Consider the following 18,801-nt stretch of genomic DNA (forward strand, 5'->3'; position numbering starts at 1 on the left):
AACTAGGCTATTTATTGTTTTATGTTCTCTACTTATGGGCCATTTAAACCACATCCAAAGAATGAAAAGCAAAGCAGATTACTGTGTGTAAACATAAATATGTATGTAAATATGTATACATATACGTATATATGGTTAGACTTACTAGGCAATCCTTATAATCTCTGGGTTTATGATAACGATTTAGATTACAGGTAGAACCCTCCTCTACCCTTCATGGTCTCAGGAAATAGCAAACCAAGAGTCCATCCCATAGCATGAAGTATATTAGCGCCAGTACAGGTGAAACACTCTAGTGCATGTTGATTATGGTGACCATAACTTAAGAAAACCACAATCTGAACCTCACTGGCTAACTCCAATATTAGAGGTCTACATGCTATCTTGCAGTCCTTTCGGTCCTTATTACACTCAATCCCTGTTCCTAGAACCATACAATTCTTCTCTTTCCAGTACTTCAAATTCCAATCATTTCTGTTCATATATTAAGCAATTTAAACTCTATATACATACATACACAATGTACCAGGGGAAACACAAAGAGTGAGTTTTAGCTTCTAACTACATTTTCTTGCTTTCCTATGAACTGCTGCAAAGAAAAGATTAAACCATTACCTACAGTTTGAATTTATTAAACAATATCTAGGCAAACAGAAGACAGGCAGAAATAGGCAAGCCACGTTTTTCTAATACAGTGATTACACTCATCTCTCTCTAGAAATAGGAGATATTTTAATCATTTTAAACTTCAGATATTTGATCAAAAATCTACATCCATTTACGCTACCAAAAATCCTGTTAATTAGTCTCAAACTACTGCAGATGGATTACTTTGCAAAAAATAAATATAATAGAGCACCAGCCGATGAACTAAGATATATATTAAAGAAAAGAAGATCTTTAAAATATGAACCACTTGGTCTCTAAGGTTTAAGAGTCTAATAAATACTGAGTTTTTTTCAAGAGGTCATTTTTGCTATCAAGAAATAATGAAATAAATATAGATTAATTAAGAATCCAAATATATGCTGAAGCAAGAAACATACTTGTTTTATAATTCACATTATGCCTTGCAAGAACTAATTAATGAATTAAATTAATATTTTGTAAGTAGTTTCTTCCTCAATTCAACTAGCATTTGGCATGACCAAAGTTTAACTAAATTAAGGACTTGAGGGTGCTCTGAATTAACATCAGATGCTAGTGGTCATCTCCACCCCTTTATCCTCCCTCTAATGTGTCCTTGAAGGTGGCATGTGTTACCCAGGCTATCCAACCTTCTGACAAAGGCAGATATATAGTGAACATTACTTTATCATTTCAATATCAAGGTCACTATGTTCCCCTCCTAGGATTTAGTACGTTGAAAGACCTTCATTACATAACACTTCAGACAGCTATAAAAGCATGTACTTGGTCCCATACCAAATTCAGTTTCACTGAGCAGAGCAACCTTATCTTTAGTCACCATTAAATTATAAAATGCAGTTGATATGTACATAGTCCCATACCACTTTTACACCCTAGGACAGCAATTGAACATTCTTGCTTGTGTTACTAATCATTAGTATACTGCTGCGAATATACCAAAGGGACATCCTTTCAAAATTATTGCCTATAAGAAATTGTAAAATTTGCTCCCTTTCAAATAGTAAAGTAGCTTGCACCCTCTATTATCTATAGAGGAAATGATTCAGGCCAGATGCCAACGTGAGGTAGCCAAGTCCAGCTTTAACAGAGAAAAGATGGCATATTTCTACAACTGCTCCTAGTGAAACGACACCTCATATATACTGGAGAAGATGAAGCTAATTTTTCAGATTTCTAAAGGTCAAGGCTCAAGGGATGAAAGGAGTACTGTTTGAGATGAAGCTTAATACCAGACATTTGACTGGCTGTCTAGACCTGATGACTTAGGGAACATAACAGGAAGTCCTTAACAAGTAAGTATATGTAAGGAACACGTGGTTTTGATTTCTGGCACAAAGCAAATGTGTCCATTACATGCAAAAGATAAGACTGCTTATCTGAGAAATGTAAAGCCCCTTCTTGCTTATATGGGAAAACAGAGGATGGGGTTAACACAACTATGGCCGGGGGGGTTCTCTGGAATAAATGAAGAAATATGTTTCTTTTATCTCCACTGAAGAATTAATCTGGACATAGGGGAGTGGGACCCTTGGAAGCACCAATCCTGAGCACATTAGAACAGAAGAGTTCTACTTTTTCTTCTCTGAACTGCCAGTGTACATGATGGGGTGAGAGAGATGGGGAGTGAACGTAGGATTCAAAAGGAATATGAAGAAACCCTGATGGAAATGATAATGGTTTGACCTTAATTCAAGAAGTAGTGTTTAAAACGGCTAACATATGCCTCTTGTTAAAGTGTAGCACTGAAAGAGGAGTAGGACAGAAGACATTCTGGACAAAGTAGGAAGGAGGTCCTAAGGGTTGGTGTTTTGCACTAACAGCTGTTGTCCCAAGAAAACGGAAATCACTCAAAAGGTGCCAAAGACAAGAGGAGTGCCTTGTTGCACTCCCTCAAGGATATTTGTTATCATTTAAAAACTAACTAAAGACACCCCACCACACAAACTCTCCTAGCATTTTTCATCCAAAGATGTCAAAAACCCTTTCTAAATGTTATCCTCATGATACCTCTGTGAGGTAGGTAGCATAATTCTAATTTTTATTCAAGCTAAGGCACAAATAGAGCCTGAGTTGCAAAAGTGGTCTGGAATTTTGTTCACTGCAACACACTCCCTTCATTTTGATGTAGGCAACTCAAGACACACTGCTAGGAAATGTCCTTAGAGAAAGCAGACCTAAGAGCCAAACAAAATCATTCATGACTCTGGGAAAGCGGCACTCTCTCTAACACTCACTGATGGCATCTTAGGAGACGCCCTCCACTTAAGAGTACTAATATGCGCAGTCCTGTTGAATAAGGAGACCAAACCATCTATGATGATAGGAAAAAGGCTGAAGAAACAGTCTTGTTTTCCCCCACTGTTGAGACCAGAACAGTGACAATCTTAAATCATACCATCTAAGGAACTTTAGTCCTTAAGTCTCGGTCTTAACTGGTGCGGTAAAATTCTAAGACCTATATTTTGCTAACGATTTTGACGTTTTTGATCAGATACATTTCTACATCCTTGATCCCAGACAATTCTCTTTTATCATAACTGAATTATTTGTATAAAACGTAATGCCAGGGTCTGAAGCAAACAAGGCATCCATTCAGCATACATTGGTTCCATATATTTTGAGAAACACTTGAGTACACAAAGAAAGCGTGCAATGTTAAAGAGATGATGTGAACAATATTGTGGCTTGTCTAATGGAGAATCCAGTGTCCTTTCAGGAGACTGAAGATACTCAAAAGTTGCTCCCCAATTTCTATTAACAACCCTCGAAAAGTGAACATTTTCATTTGATACAAATATACAAATTTAAAATAAGTGCACAGTTCAGAATGGCCTACCATTTTCAGATTGCTTATGTGCCAGAAAATATACAGTCAATAAAAAAATACCAGAGAGGTGGGGACAAAAGGCTCTCTGGAGCTGTACAGCAAAAATGAATATCACTTCAATAGGTAGTGATCTCTGGAGAAAGTGGTGTCCTTAGAAACCAGCAGCACTGAAAGATAGCAGATCACAAATCTGGTGATGGGGGATAAGATGTATAATAAGGCCCATTTTCCTGCAGAAAGAAAAAAAGACAAGAACATTAAATAATAAGATCAATGTAATTGGGAATGTAAAAGAAAGGGATTTAGAGCTAACGTATGGAAAATGTCTAGCACATGCCTGGCCCTGAGCAGGCCCTCAAGCCAACAGAGCAGTTCCACTGGAGTCAGTCAGAGTTGGTATAATGTAGGCAGAGGTAATCAGGATGATGATATTTAAAAATATTACCATTTATTGAACATTCTATATGCCAGACACTTAATCAGCACTTTTCTTTCATTATCCTTTTATATCCTCACAACATAATGCCACGAAGTAGGTAACATCCTCATTTTACAGAACAGGAAACTAAGGATCACACAGATGGCATAACTCACCTTAGGTCACCAAGCTGGCAACCAGGAGAGCCTGAATTTTAAATCCATGTCTATCCAAATCTAAAGCCCAGATGATGATGATTATTATTTTTTAAACATCTTTATTGGAGTATAATTGCTTTACAATGGTGTGTTAGTTTCTGCTTTATAACAAAGTGAATTTTTTGTTAGGCTGTGTTGTCTTGCTGTGTGCCGAATCTTTGAGTTATGAAACAAAAATCATCATCAAGGAATTTAATAATTACAACTGTGTTGGCAGAAATGAGTCTTCTCCATGACATGCCTGAGTGGCGAGGCTTTTAACAATGACAGTTTTTAGGGCGTTCAAGATCAAGGTGGAGAAATGAATGCTAGAACTTTAATGTCAAATGTAGAAAGCAATAAATCAGTGTAAGGAAATTTTTTGACCTTATTTTGGCTAACTTTACCTTATAAAAGTCAAGACAGTTAGCTTTATGGTAGATAGACCCTAAATTATATTTATGAGACTTAAGATTCATTTCTTGTTACTTAGGAAAGTATTTCTTTGACAAGTAACTTGTTTTTCAGTAAACCATAAACAAAAAATGTTTAATATGAATGTAAGATAATAGTTAGATATGGAGAATGAAAGGTAGGATGAAAACAGCGTTGCTTTAGGGTATATTTACATTATAGTTATGGAGCATTAAATCCATCCAGTCTTGAACATAATAGGCAGTTAAATGTTATTTGAGTGACTAAGTGAATCAAAAGCTCTGCCATTCTTCAGAGCAGATGCCCTGGAGGAGAAATTGATCCTGGGACCATAACCAGGAAAACAAGAGAATATCTAGGAAAACTTACTTTCTTCTTCTTTTTTTCTTTTCTTTTTTTTTTTTTTAACTTTCTGATTATAAATCTGACCAGGTTAAAAAAAAAATTTCAGTAGAAACAAATCCAAAGATTGGCTACATTTTAGGATACTTGACAAAAATTAATGAAAACATTTTTTTTCTGTATTTTAGAATTTCCTACCAGGATCTGTTATACTAATCACTCCAGTATCCTCAATATGCATAGAAGCTATGCTTAAGAAACATGCCTGAAGAGAGAAATCTATCCTGAAGTTCAACTGAAAAGAAATGGTTCACGATCCATCTTTAAGATTTCTCCATTCCATTCCACTACGGTATTTTTCTAGGCTTCCTGTATCTACATTAAATTGTGATAAAGTAAGAAGGGAAAATCTAATTCTTAATGCTATGAAATAAAGCTTTTATATTAGTCTCACACTGTGGAAGAGACTGCCGAGCAATCGAATACTTTCTCTATTTCTGGAAACAATCACAGAACTTTGAAGAATTGTTACCAGGTAAATCTCTACACTCTCTTCTTTGACTCTAAGAATGCTGACTAGCTCCCTTTCTGAAATGATCTCAGTACCATTTTGATCTAGATAGATAAAAATTACCTTCTAATTACTGTCAAAGATTCCTTTTAATCCTATAAAATTTATGTCACTAAGTCACATAAGACCCAGAAAAATAGAAGCTCACTGCCAACAACCAACCACGTCATACCTTCACCAAGTAAAGGACTATGGGCAAAGCACACTTGAATACGATAATAAAACTGACCAACTCTACATTCGTTTCCTTTTCTCTAATCATATTTTTAATTCTTCCTAGCAAAGGAAAACTTTTCTTTACAAGGTACTATCCAACCACCTTCTAGACTTTCACCTCAGTGTCCCATGGGGCACCTCAAACCTAGTGTGTCACAAACTGAACAGACCACCTGTCTGTTTTCTCCAAGACCCCCCCCCCCCCCCCCCCGGTGCTCTTCCTCCAAATTGCCTCTCTGGGATGGTGGCGACACCATTCTCCAAGTCTCCCAAAGCAGAAACTTTGTTAGTCACCTCGGGCTTCTTTCCTCTTTCATTCCTCCCAATGGCTGGCTGCTCAGTCACCATAATGCTGTGGATTCTATTCCCTAAAACGTCTACTTCTAACTATCTCTAAGATCTTCAAACCCTTGCCATTACCACTACCGCTGCCTGGCTCTAGTCTCATTTCTCCTCTGGCTTCCTCTGACAGCCTCTTATTGATCCTTGTCTACAGTTTTACCCTTGTCTGGTCCCTCTCTACACTGTTTCTTTAGCCATCTTTCTAAACAGGAACACAATGGCAGTTCTCCCTTGCTCAACACTCCCCACCAACTACGAAGGAGCCAACGTACCGCAGCATAATGTGCAAAGCTGCAGTGTATCTAGGGATCTGCCCTCTGCCTGCCCTTTCCACATCATCTCCTGACACCTTCTTCTGTTTCTTCTCTCTTTTCATTCCTCTCTTTGGCCTTTATATATAGATGGCCTGATATCTCAGTTTTAGAAAGCTCTAATACAGGTACAGAAAGGTGATCTAGTGACCTAAGTGTTAGATTGTAGGTTATTTTATTTCATTTTGATTAATCACATTATTAATTAGGCCTGTATTTGATATACAAAATATTAAAAAAAAAACACTAAAAACACATACACACAGAACAAAAAAACAAAACCAAGCTTGAGTGTGGTGTTGATATTTAATGAAAGCCTGCTTTGTAGGCCGTTAAGTATATAGAAAACATGTTGGCTTAAAAACTGGTCTTTTGGGTTTCCTAACCAGTACATCCTAACTTATATATTTCTACACCAGAAAATAAATGATAAATCTAGACATTAGCTTTGAATCATCATTCCAAATTTTTGGTATCAAAATGTGTTTCAGTGCCTTTCACGTTTCCAGCTATCCATTTTTTAAAAAATATGAAGAAGAGTGATATATAGTTCAAAAAAATAATAAGGCAATTTTCTGCTCTACCAATCTGCAAGAAATAAAACCGGATGCTCTTTTTTTCTGCCTCCCATATATTCAACAATCTTTGTATTTATGATCCAGCGACTCCAATTACAAATCCTCTTTGTGCAAAAGCAAAACATGACATTTTGTTAGCCATTAGAACACATTAAATACTTTGCTCTTCACATAAAGGGTAACAGAAATCATAACTGAAGTTGTAGAAACGTTAGAGAGAAAATGTCTTGTAGGATATTTACTTTACTGTACCTATGTTGTACAATAATTAAGGAAGAATAATTCATTTTAAGCTTAATATAACCTGCAAATATATTCTCTGATTCATGCATAAAAATATGCAATCAGCAATAATTAAATAAGGCAATTGATAACCTTTTGGCCAAGCGTGTTACTTACTTCTCTGTTTTTAACTACTAAAGTGATAGCGTGAATAAGTACAATGGAATAGAGCTTTGAAGAAATTCTAGAGTAGTCCTTTCTTAGTGTTTAATAGATTCATAAATGTATCTGTAAGGAATAACGTATTGGTTGTCACTTATACAAACTTTTAGCAAAATGAAACTTCTCATAGGGTAAAGACTAGGATAGGCGACCTGGCTTACAATTAACGCTGAAAATGTCGGACACCAACAGATTCTTCTGGCTCTATTTATGCAGATGAAAAGCCATTCAGTCTTAACAAAATTAGGGAGAGGTGTATCTCAAAGGTGGTGGAAAACTGACAGCACAAGCAAGGATTGGCTATAAACCTACAGCAGAAATACTTCCCATTGAAAAGTTTACTGGGGGAAAGGCGCCCCCCTTAGAACCAAGCATTTTCCTAAAGTTACCACAGGAAAAGAATGTCAAACGATACTATCAAGTTTATTAAAAGACATTAATTGCATTATTATCATCTCACAATGAAAAGATGACGTGCTCAGACGCACTTGCACTATAAAATAGTTAAGATAATACAGCAGGTAAGGGAGAATTCCTGCTACTTCTTACCCTGGCATCATATTCAAGGACAAAAGGAGGAAAGTCGATCTGTTCTGGCGAGATGGCAGAAAACAGCTGGTGGAGGCTGTCCACATGGTGGATTTTGTCCTTCAGTCCTGAGACAGAAAAGGTGGTAAAAAACCATGTTGATACCTGATTAATAGAAGAAAAAAAATAATTTAAGCCAGTGGCCTGAATTGGAAATACACACATGATTTTGAAAATTTATGCTAGGTAAAAACTATTTCAAAATTGAAATTGATATCAAAAAAATCTTGTAACAAGCAGTGTTTTTCAAAGTGCAGGTTGTAGTGCATCAGTGGATTATGCAATCAGTTTAGTGGATTGTGAACAGTATTAAAAACAACAGAAAGAAACATGCTAGAGCAACAATCACTAGGGAATGTAGTAAGATGAGCTTTGTCTCATGAAGCTTCAGTTTCTGTTACATGTCTATGTGCTCCAGTGCGTGTCATGTGTTGGGATGTAATATAATATGCTTCTTACTGTGGGCTGTGGTCAAAACCACTGCATTATTTGATGGAAGAACTGATTCACTGGTACTTTGAAAATGGTTAACATCTCCAAATCTCATAAACTCTTTTCATTACTTCAAATGAGACTGAAAATTTTTGCCAAGTTTTGAGACATTTATTTTTCAGTTGACACTTGGCATGCAGTCTCTTTCTCAGTCAAAGTGAATCTTCTGCAGACGTGGAGCCACCTTTGCTCATTTCCCTTCACGATATTGCAATCTTTCTATAAAAGCTAGTCTGCAAAATTTGTTGGTTCCAAAAAAAGAGAGAATTCTTTTTTTTTTTTAATAAAGTTTTTTTTTTAAATTTATTTATTTATGTATTTATTTTTGGCTGTGTTGTGCCTTCGTTTCTGTGCGAGGGCTTTCTCTAGTTGTGGCAAGTGGGGGCCACTCTTCATCGCGGTGCGCGGGCCTCTCACTATTGCGGCCTCTCTTGTTGCGGAGCACAGGCTCCAGACGCGCAGGCTCAGCAGTTGTGGCTCACGGGCCCAGTTGCTACGTGGCATGTGGGATCTTCCCAGACCAGGGCTTGAACCCGTGTCCCCTGCATTAGCAGGCAGATTCTCAACCACTGCGCCACCAGGGAAGCCCCGAGAGAATTCTTGATAGCAAACAATACTGGCATGAGCTAGGCAATAGCTAGAATTTACAAATTCTTGTTCATCTGTCCAATCTGACAATCATAATTAGTCATGTTTACCAACAGCTTATACAACAGTTCTATGAGGTAGGTACAATGTTACTGCTATCCTCATTTTATTTAAAGAAGGTAACATATGCATATGAATTCTCAGTGCACTGGCATAGTACATTCCAGTATATAACTGGGTACATTATAAATACAGTACATGCCACTTTGGGCACTTGCCAATCATTTTTTAAATTTCTCTTTGACACCCTATCATGTTTTTCAGTGGTTGCTCCAAACCTTTCACATATTCCTGGTCCCTAATACAACATACTGTCTTCATACCTACTTATGAGAAAAGGCAAGGAATAACAGAGACAACATTACACTTATCTCTATCAGAATCTTATCCAAATTTCCAAGACTCGGTAGAGACTCATCTCTACCATTATTTCTCCCTTACAGCTCCAAACAGATTACCCCCTCTACTGAATTCACATAACCTTATGTTTAAATCTCATTTATAGCATTTATCTTACTTCATAGGAATATAAGTAGTTTCTTATATTCACTTCTATAATTTCCCTAGTACTTGGCAGACAATCATAGAATGGTCTAAAGTTTTAGAAGGTACAGACAGACCATGCATTCTCAAGTATTTGAAAAAGAATGAATGAATGAAGATAAGGCCTATTTCATACTGAGTTTCATGGCCTGGGTCACTATTCTATTTCGGCTATACGACCAATGACTGGTATAAGGCCTCAGATACTAACATTACCCTCTGTATCCTCTCATCTTACCAAGCTTATTTGGAGGGTAGTGGAGGGGGCGGGGAGGCACTCAGCCTTTCTAGAACCAAGTGAGTTAATTTAAATCAGATTAGATTGTCACTTAATTACACTCCAATCCCCAGTGTTTTACATCAGTTTTTTTTTGTTTTCAAAGCACATGCTGTTTTATACCTAATTGATACAAACTTCTGGAAACTAGATTAGGAGCTCTACAACCAGTTAGCTGATAAACTAGTAAGTGCTATGGAGAGACCATGAAGATTTTAGAGATTCTAGGAAGAGTTTAAGAAAATAAAGATTGTAGAGTCAGAACGGAGAAGAACCTTGTGGATGTGTCAGGAGATACACTGTGCAAGGAGTTACACATCTACTGGGAATCTACTATGTGCTAAGCATTGGGCACAGCTGTAGGTGATACAGGGTAACAGTGACCTGGCCATTCCTCTAATGGGGGCTTAGCCTCTAGAAAAGGAGCCAGCTTATAAGCATAATAACAACAACTTCCTAAGGCAAAAAGTACTAAATGCAATGAATGGCCCAAAGAAACACACGAACACCTATCACAGGCAAGGAGCTGTGCTACGTGGAAAAAGGTATAAAATTACGGAACTAGAAGGGACTACACAGGGTATTTGTGTTCCACTGTCTCTTACCTCAGGACCTTTTTACATGCTGCTCGTTTAGTCCTGAAACCTTTTTCCTCAATTCTTTGCCTGGCTAAGAATTGTCCTTCAGAGTTCAGGTCAGAACTCACCTCTGTGAGGAAGCTTTCACTGAGTACCTACACTCCAGCCAAAGCTGGAGAAGCATCTTCCCTCTAAGCGTTCCAACAACGCCGTGTTTACTCATATTACTACATAACTGACACTCTGTGTGGTAGTAGCTGATTCTCTCAATAGACTAAATTCCCCCGTGTGGGGATTCTCTTCTTCAGTACCATATTTATAGGGATTTATAGGGTCTAACTAATGCTCAACATGAAAAGTAAGCAATTCAACATGTATTGAGAGAATTAACAAATACTTCTGGACTTATTACTTTAGTACTATTTAGGGATGGTCAAATATTCCTTCATTCTACAAAAACAAGTTGTACTTCAATCTGGGCCTCAGTCTCTTCATCTACAAAACGAGCAAGTTGGACTTCAATGATTTTTAAAGTCCCTCTTAGTTACACAGTTCTATGAAAGGACCCTTGACTATGCTGCATGTACTGACACGGTGAGCTGGTGGAGGTAAATTCAAAGAGAAGACTGGGTTGGGGAAGAATGGGCAGTGATCTTAGGCACACACTCTTTGAAAGACAAACACATTTCTCTGTTGCATTTTCTCCCATTACCTCCTTTACATTCTTTAGGCATGAGCAAGAGAAAATTACTCAAAGTAGACAGAAGTGGAAACCCAGTTAAAAGTTTTCCATTCAGGGAGACCCAAGAGCATTGTCTTGAGTTATTTTCATTTTATTTTTATATAGCTCAGCTTTTAATTTTCAGTTATTTACAACATAAGTCATAGATATATATTTATTTAGGTAAACTTGCTCTACTCAGTATCTACTATTTTAAAAAACTGAAGAAAATTAAAAATTTGAAAAAAAGGCTGCTATGATATTCTGTGAATGCTAGAAATTCTTTCATCCAATTATTCACAAACGCACGGCCAAGAACATGGGATCACAAGACAACATAAACTAGGAAAAGATTGTTCACACATGTATGCACTTAGGTCATCTACTAGAGCCAGAATCAACAGTGGGTTTAAATACTATTAGTTCATGTTCTATTAGTGAACTTCAAGAAAGAAAAAGAGTAGTGATTTATATGAGCAGTCAACTTATCACATTGGGTGGAGTGCCCTGGAAAAGATCTGAGAAGTATGGAAATCAGAACAGTGATTCTATTGTTTTATTATCCCTTGATTTCATCTCATTATTTTATAATTACAACGACTCCATTTACAGTTTTTGACTTAGTATAAAATAATGGCGGATTTCATTACACATGGGTTTTATTTTCTCAATCCTCCATCATTTTCTCCATCCCAAAATATTATGGAAAGGTAACATAATGCTTTTCATTTTATACATCTGCTCTTCAGCCTCTGCCTACCTGCCATTCGCACTGACTTCTACCTGAAGCAATTCCAGTGGTGTGACAACCAAAGCTAGTGGCTCTAACACTGAAATTTCTGGTAATGTCTATCCATTGGTGTCGCAGTGGGGGAAAGATAGCTATTCACTGACTCTCTTGTGTGGGGAAGGAGGGGTTAAAAGTCAGATCTTAGCAAACAGTGGCTATGTATTCTCGTAAGTCTGGTACAGAGGAACACTCTTCGGATAAGTCTGAATTTGTGACAAAAGTAAAAAAAGTTTTTTTTCCATTAAAAAAATTATGAAAATGTTCCAACATTCACTAAAGTTGAAAGAATTTTACAGGGAACACTGGTACAGAAATCACTCAGATGATCATTAACATTTTCCTTAAGTTTTCTTCATCACACATCTATCCGTTCCTCTATGCATCTATTAACCCATCTTACTTTTTTGCTGCATCTCAAAGTAAACTGCAGACATCAGTAAACGTTCCCCAAATACAGCATTCATATCTTTAACTAGAGTTCAGTGTTTGTTCAGTTTGCTATAAAATTTACATTCGATGAAATACACAGATTTTAAGTGTACTTTTGCTGGTTAGACAAATGTACACACTTGTATTAGCAAAACTCCTATTGAGATACAAAACATTTTCATCACCCCAGAAAGTTCCCTCATACCCCTCTTCCCAGAAGCAAACACTGTTTTGATTTTTTTTCTGCCATGCATTAGTTTTGCCTGCTCTAGAATCTCATATAAGTGGAATTATACAGTATGACTCTTTTACGTAAGGCTTCCTTCACTCAGCATAACGTTTTTAAGATTCCTTCATGCTGCTGTGTATATCAGTAGTATCTATGTTCTCTTTTATTGCCAAGAAATATTCCATTACAAGTATACAGCAGAGTTTAATTATTCATAATCCTATTGATGGACACCTTGGCTGGCAGTCACTGGCTGCTATGATTAATACTGCAGTGAACATTCCTGTAGAAGTCTTTTTATGCTCATATATTTCATTTCACTTGGGTAAATACCTAGTATTGGAATTGCTCAGTCACAGACTAGGTATATATTGAGTTTATAAGAAACTGTCATAACTTTTTTCAAAGTGGTCGCACAAATTCACATTGTGACTTATACTGTAGGAGAATTCCAGTTACTCCACATCATTGGTAATATCTGGTATTGTCAGTTTTTTAAACTTTAGCCATTCTGGTGGCAGTGCAGTGACATCTCATGCGGTTTAAAAATAAAGAAAAAAAAACACGTTTTATTAAGATATACCCGACTTACAATAAACTGCACATATTTAAAGGATAAAATTTGTTTAGTTGTGACATTACGTATACACCCATGATACCATCATCACAATCAAGAAAATGAACACTGGGAGCTCCCCGGTGGCCTAGTGGTTCGGATTCTGGGCTTTCACTGCCGTGGCCTGGGTTCAACCCCTGCTTGGGGAACTGAGATCCCGCAAGCCACGCGGCGCAGCCAACGACAACAACAGCAAAAACAACAAAAAAAGAAAGAAAATGAACATACCCATCACTCCTACAGGTTCTCAAGGTCCTCTGTAACTCCTCCCTCCCGCCCCTCCTCCCTGTCCACAGATAATCACTGATCTACTTTCTGTAGAAAAATTATACATTAGTTCGTATTCCCTAGAATTTTATATGAAGGGAATTACATAGTATGGACACTCGTCTGTTATGTACACACTTCTTTTATTCAGCGTAAATATGTTGAGATTCATTTGTGCTGTTGCATGTATCAACGGTTCATTCTTTTTTTATTGCTGAGTAGTATTCTACTGTATGGATATACCACAGTTTGGTTACCAATCCTCTCAGTGATGAGCATATGGGTTGCTTCTAATTTGGGGCTATAACAAATAAAACTGCTATGAGCATTTGTGTACAGGCAATGGATATGCTTTCATTTGTTTTGGGTAAATATCTATGAGTGGAATGGCTGGATCACACAGTAGGTGTATGTTTAACTCTTTAAATAAGCTGCTAAATTGTGTTCCAAACTTTCTATACCATTTAACGTTCTGATCAGCACTATTTGGGAGTTCCAGTTCTTCCACATTCTCACCAACATTTGATACACAGTCTTTTAAATTTTAGCCATTCTAATAGGAATGTAATATCTCGTTTTGGTTTCATTGGTACTTTCCTAATAACTAATTGTGCTGAACATCTTTTCATTTACTTATTTACCATCTGTATATTTTCTTTGGTGAAGTATTTTGCCCAAATCTTTTGTCCATTTCTAAATTGTTTCCTTATTATTAAGTTTTCAGATTTCTTTATATATTCTAAAGATAAGTCCTTTATCAGATACATGTTTTATTTACAAAGATTTTCTCTCAGGCTGTGGTTGTGTGGTTGATCTTTTCATTCTGTTATCTTTAAAAGAGCAGAAGTTTTTAATTTTAATAAAGTTCAATTTCTTTTATGGATTGTGCTTTTGGTGTTGTATCTAAAAAATATTTGCTTTACTCAAGGCTACACAAAGCTTTTTCACCTATACTTTCTTCTAGAAGTTTAAAAAGTTTTGTTTTACATTTAGGTCCTTGATCCATTTATGTGATACAAGATATAGATCAAAGTTCATTTTTTTTTTTTGGCATATGGATATCCAATTGGTCCAATATTGTTTGTTGAACAGACTATCCTTTTTCCACTGACCTGACTTTGCACTTTTGTAAAAAATCAGTTATCCATAAATACGTGAATCTATTTCTGGATTCTTAATTCTGCTCCATTGATCTCTTTGTCTATCTTCATGCCAATACCTCACTGTCTTGAGTACTGTAGCTTTAGAATAAGCATTGAAAGCAGGTAGTGTTGGTCCTCCAACTTTGTTCTTCTTTTCCAAAGTTGTTTTGGCTATTTTAGATTCTTTGCATGTTAATTGAATTTCTACAGAAAAAACCTTGTTGAAATTTTGATTGGGATTGAATTGAATCTATAGCTTTAGAAAGAACTGACAATTTAACAGTATTCAGTTTTCTAATCCATAAAAACAGTATATGTCTTCATTTATTTAGGTCTCCTTTAATTTCTCTCATTAATGTTTTGCAGTATACATAACTTGTACAGTGTATTATACAAGTCTTTCATATCTTTTGTCATATTTATCCCTAAGTACTTAGTATTTTTGATGCTAGTTTAAATTATATTGCTTTTTAAATCTCAATTTGTTTCTTGCTAATATATATAATAGATTTTTGAATATTGATCTTAAACCCTGAAACCATGCTAAAAGTTACTCATCAGTTCTAGTAGCATTCTTGAGGATACCATAGGGTTTTCTACATAGATAATCATGTCATCTGTTAATGACAATCAAGACAGCATTATTTACTCCTTTCTAAAACTATATGCATTTTGTTTCTTTTTCTTGCCATATTACACTAGTTAAAACCTCCAGTACAATACTGAATACAAGTGGGGATAGCAGACATTCTTGCGAAGACATGCTAAAAACCGACATACTCTTCTGTTTGTCTCCATTAAAGAAAAAATTTCAGTAGCTACTGGATGAATAAAAAAAATAAATGGATGATGAGATTTTGGGAAATAGTCAAGCACTTCTTCCTTATGTGCTATAGAAAGAAAAAATTAGCCACCTGCTGAGCATAACAAAATTAACTTTTCCAATAGTGGGAAGGTTAATAATATATTATCTGATAAGACCATGTAATCAGAACTCAACTGAAAGAAGAGTAGGAAAGACAAAGTGATTTAATTGACTGTTCACACAGTTTTACAGTTTTACAAAGTGTTTTACTTTATTTTTTTAAGCCTTGCCAAGCAGTGTTCCCATAAGCATAGCACTTTCTACTGTGCTGTTCTAACACTGAGGGACCTAAAAGAAATTTGCAATTTTTAAAAGAATTATTAAAATACTTCATGCAAAATTTAAAGATGGTATTTCAATGACAGACAACAATTTTGTAAACAGTGACAAATCCCAAAGTGGAAAACATTCTCACTGAAGCCTTCACTCATCTTAGTTATGAAATTTAATGAGGACTTTTCACTACTTATCTTACTTAATTTCTCCACAGTGCTTTAAAATAATAACTATTTCTACCATCTCTGATGCTTTTCCCATCCACTGGCTTCCACAGCATTAGCCAATCTTAGTTCTCCTGCTGCTTTTTGATTACTTCTTCTTGATCTCCTTCCCTGATCCCAGGGCTCTGTCTTTAGCTGTCTTCTTTGGTCTAAGTCTGTGATTTTATTCATTAACACTTTTTAAAGAGTTAAAGCTCTATTTACTTGATGATGCTCTCAAATTTACATCCCAATCCATGGTCCCTACATATGATGACACCTGGGAGTCATGGATGACACAGTCCTTTCTCTCACTTGTACTCATTTAATAAATCACTAAATCCTGGGATTTTACACCCAAAAAATAGTCATCTTTTCTCCAAACCTCACTGATATATTCAGGTTCTTCTTTTTTTCTTAGCCTAGACCAGGGGTTGGCAAACTTTTACAAAAGCCCCTATAGTAAACAGTAAATATTTTTGACTTCTTATATTAATATTATAAGAAAATTTCACTAGGCAGGCCTGAAGGCACCTGGAATAGTGCTATACTGGAGGCAGGACAACGTGAATACTGATTAGGTTTTTGCTGCATCCTTTGAGGTAAGAGATGATGGTGGGATGAACTAAAGTAGAGGCAGTGGGACTAAAGACACAGGCATAGAATTGGACAATAGTAAGCACACAGAAGTGATGCAGTATGATGAGAATGAGGTAAGGCAAGTACCCAAGGATGCCTCCCTTGTTTCTGACTTAGGCATCTGGGTAGACAGTGGTCCCATTTACAAAGATAGGGAATACAAAAAGCAGTTTGGGAGGGAGTGGGAGATGACAACATGAGTAGTTCTGTTTTCAAAATGTTGAACTTCAGGGGCCTGTAAGACATCTAAGTGAAGATATCTGATCAGAAGTTCAACATGCAGGTCTAAGCACAGGAATGATGATGATGGCTAACATTTACTGAGTGTTTATTGTATGCCAGATAATGTTTTAAGCGTTTTACATGTATTAACTAATTTCATCCTTCTGACAACTACACAAGGTAGGTACTACTATTATCCCCACTTTACAGAAGATGAAATTAAAGCACAGAGAGGTTATACAACTTGCCTGAGAAAACAAGTTGGTAACTGGTAGAGCTGGGATTAGAACCTACGTTACCTGAATCTCAAATCCATGCTTTCAAACATTAGACTTTACGGCCTCTCCAGACGTATACTTGGGAATTGCATGTATTTTGGAGGGTTGTTGAAAGCACAGGAATGAAAAAGAAAGTACAGAATGAAAGAAGCCAGAGGATTTGGGGACACTAACACTCAAACGATGAGCAGAGAAAGAGGGAACCGCAAAGGAGACTGAGAAGGAGTGGCTAGAAGTAGAAGAAAAACTAGGCAGGGTAAGTTTCAAAGAAGCCAAGACAAAGTGTTTCAAGGCAGAAGTGATAACTGTGCTTAAGGGTATAGGGAAAACAGAAATTACTGGCATTTTTAGTGTGAGCAGCTTTAGTTGCCATAGTGGGATCTGACCCACACTGGAGTAATTTCAGGTGTATGACAAATGGAGATGGTACACAGAGGGCACAGATTACACTAAAAAATTTTGGTTGTAAAGGGGAAGAGAGATAAGCGGAGGCTTTAGCATGTTTAAAAATTGATGAGTTAGATCCAGAAAAATGGGAGATAAGAAAGAGGATAATTGCTGAAGAGAGGTTCCTGAGGACAGGGAAAATATTCAATATATGTGTAGAGAAGAGTGTAGGCTCTGGAATTCAAATGCCTAGATTCAAATCCAGCCTTTGCTACTTTACAGTCGCTTAGTTTGCAAAAGTTATTTAATCTCTCTAAGGATCAATTTATTTGCCTACCCAATGGGAATAATACTACTATCTACTTCATAGATAGATTATAAGGCTTAAACAAGATAACTCATGGGAAGAACTGGCACACAGTAAGTGCTTAGTAAACATTAGCTATTGTTATCACTATGGGATCCAGAGCACAGGTAGAGGGACTGCCCTTCATTAAGAAAGAACACACTTCTGTGACAGAATAAACGGAGGCAATGATAGGAAGAGATGGCATGTAAGTTTGGGGTGGGAGGGAGAAGACAGGGAGCTCCTCAGTGATGTGTTCTATGTTCTCATCTAAGAATGAGGCAGGGCCATCTGTTGGAGTGAGGAACTGCTGGTAGGACAGAGCTTGAGGGGAGCAGACAGCCGTGCTGGGACACTGTTCAGTGAAGCATCAAAGGACCGCTAGCAGTGAATGCCCCGTGAGTCTGCTGAGAAGCCCAAATTCACATGGCTCTATGATTTCTCCATCACTGCTCAGCAACCCAGATATGGGAGTGAAGAAAGCAGAATGATGGAATAGCTCAAGATCAGGTCTGGATGGGCAAGTGTGATGGAAAGGTTAAGAGGTCATAGGTTATTTTAGACATAGGTTATTTATTGACAAGAGTGGCTGAAGTGATGGAACATGAGTTTTAGGCTGGATAGGGAAGAAAAATAAAGATTAAAAAAAAAAAAGAAGATATTTTCAGAAAAAGTAAAAGGACCAAAGGACTAGATATCTTGATGAAATCAAGATGCAGGATTAGATATTAGGGATATAATTATGAGCAAGATAGCTATATAATAACTCTCACAGATCTGGCAGGCTAACACATAAGGTAGAAAATTAAACTAGTAATTAGAATTAAAAACAACAATGAAAGAAGACTAGAAAATCTTAAGGAAGTACAATGCAGGAGTACCTACTAGTGGCAGGATTGGTCAGAGAGGTTTTTTTACAGAAAGTAATTGTTG

General features: G+C 36.7%; 1 protein-coding gene across 1 annotated transcript in view; it reads right to left on the bottom strand.

The window, feature by feature from the left end:
* Positions 1-873: 873 nt before the first annotated feature.
* The window catches only part of GDAP2 (ganglioside induced differentiation associated protein 2), a 74,378-nt gene continuing 56,450 nt past the window's right edge, over positions 874-18,801 (bottom strand). Inside the window, exons 13-14 of the mRNA XM_059928850.1 lie at positions 7,882-8,025; positions 874-3,708 (exon numbers count right to left, since the gene is read on the bottom strand). Of these exons, the coding sequence (XP_059784833.1) occupies positions 3,661-3,708; positions 7,882-8,025 (192 nt within the window). The 3' untranslated portion in view covers positions 874-3,660. The remainder of the gene's footprint in view (positions 3,709-7,881; positions 8,026-18,801) is intronic.

The sequence above is a fragment of the Balaenoptera ricei genome, chromosome 1, assembly GCF_028023285.1.
Source record: "Balaenoptera ricei isolate mBalRic1 chromosome 1, mBalRic1.hap2, whole genome shotgun sequence".
NCBI classification, from domain to species: Eukaryota; Metazoa; Chordata; class Mammalia; order Artiodactyla; family Balaenopteridae; genus Balaenoptera; species Balaenoptera ricei.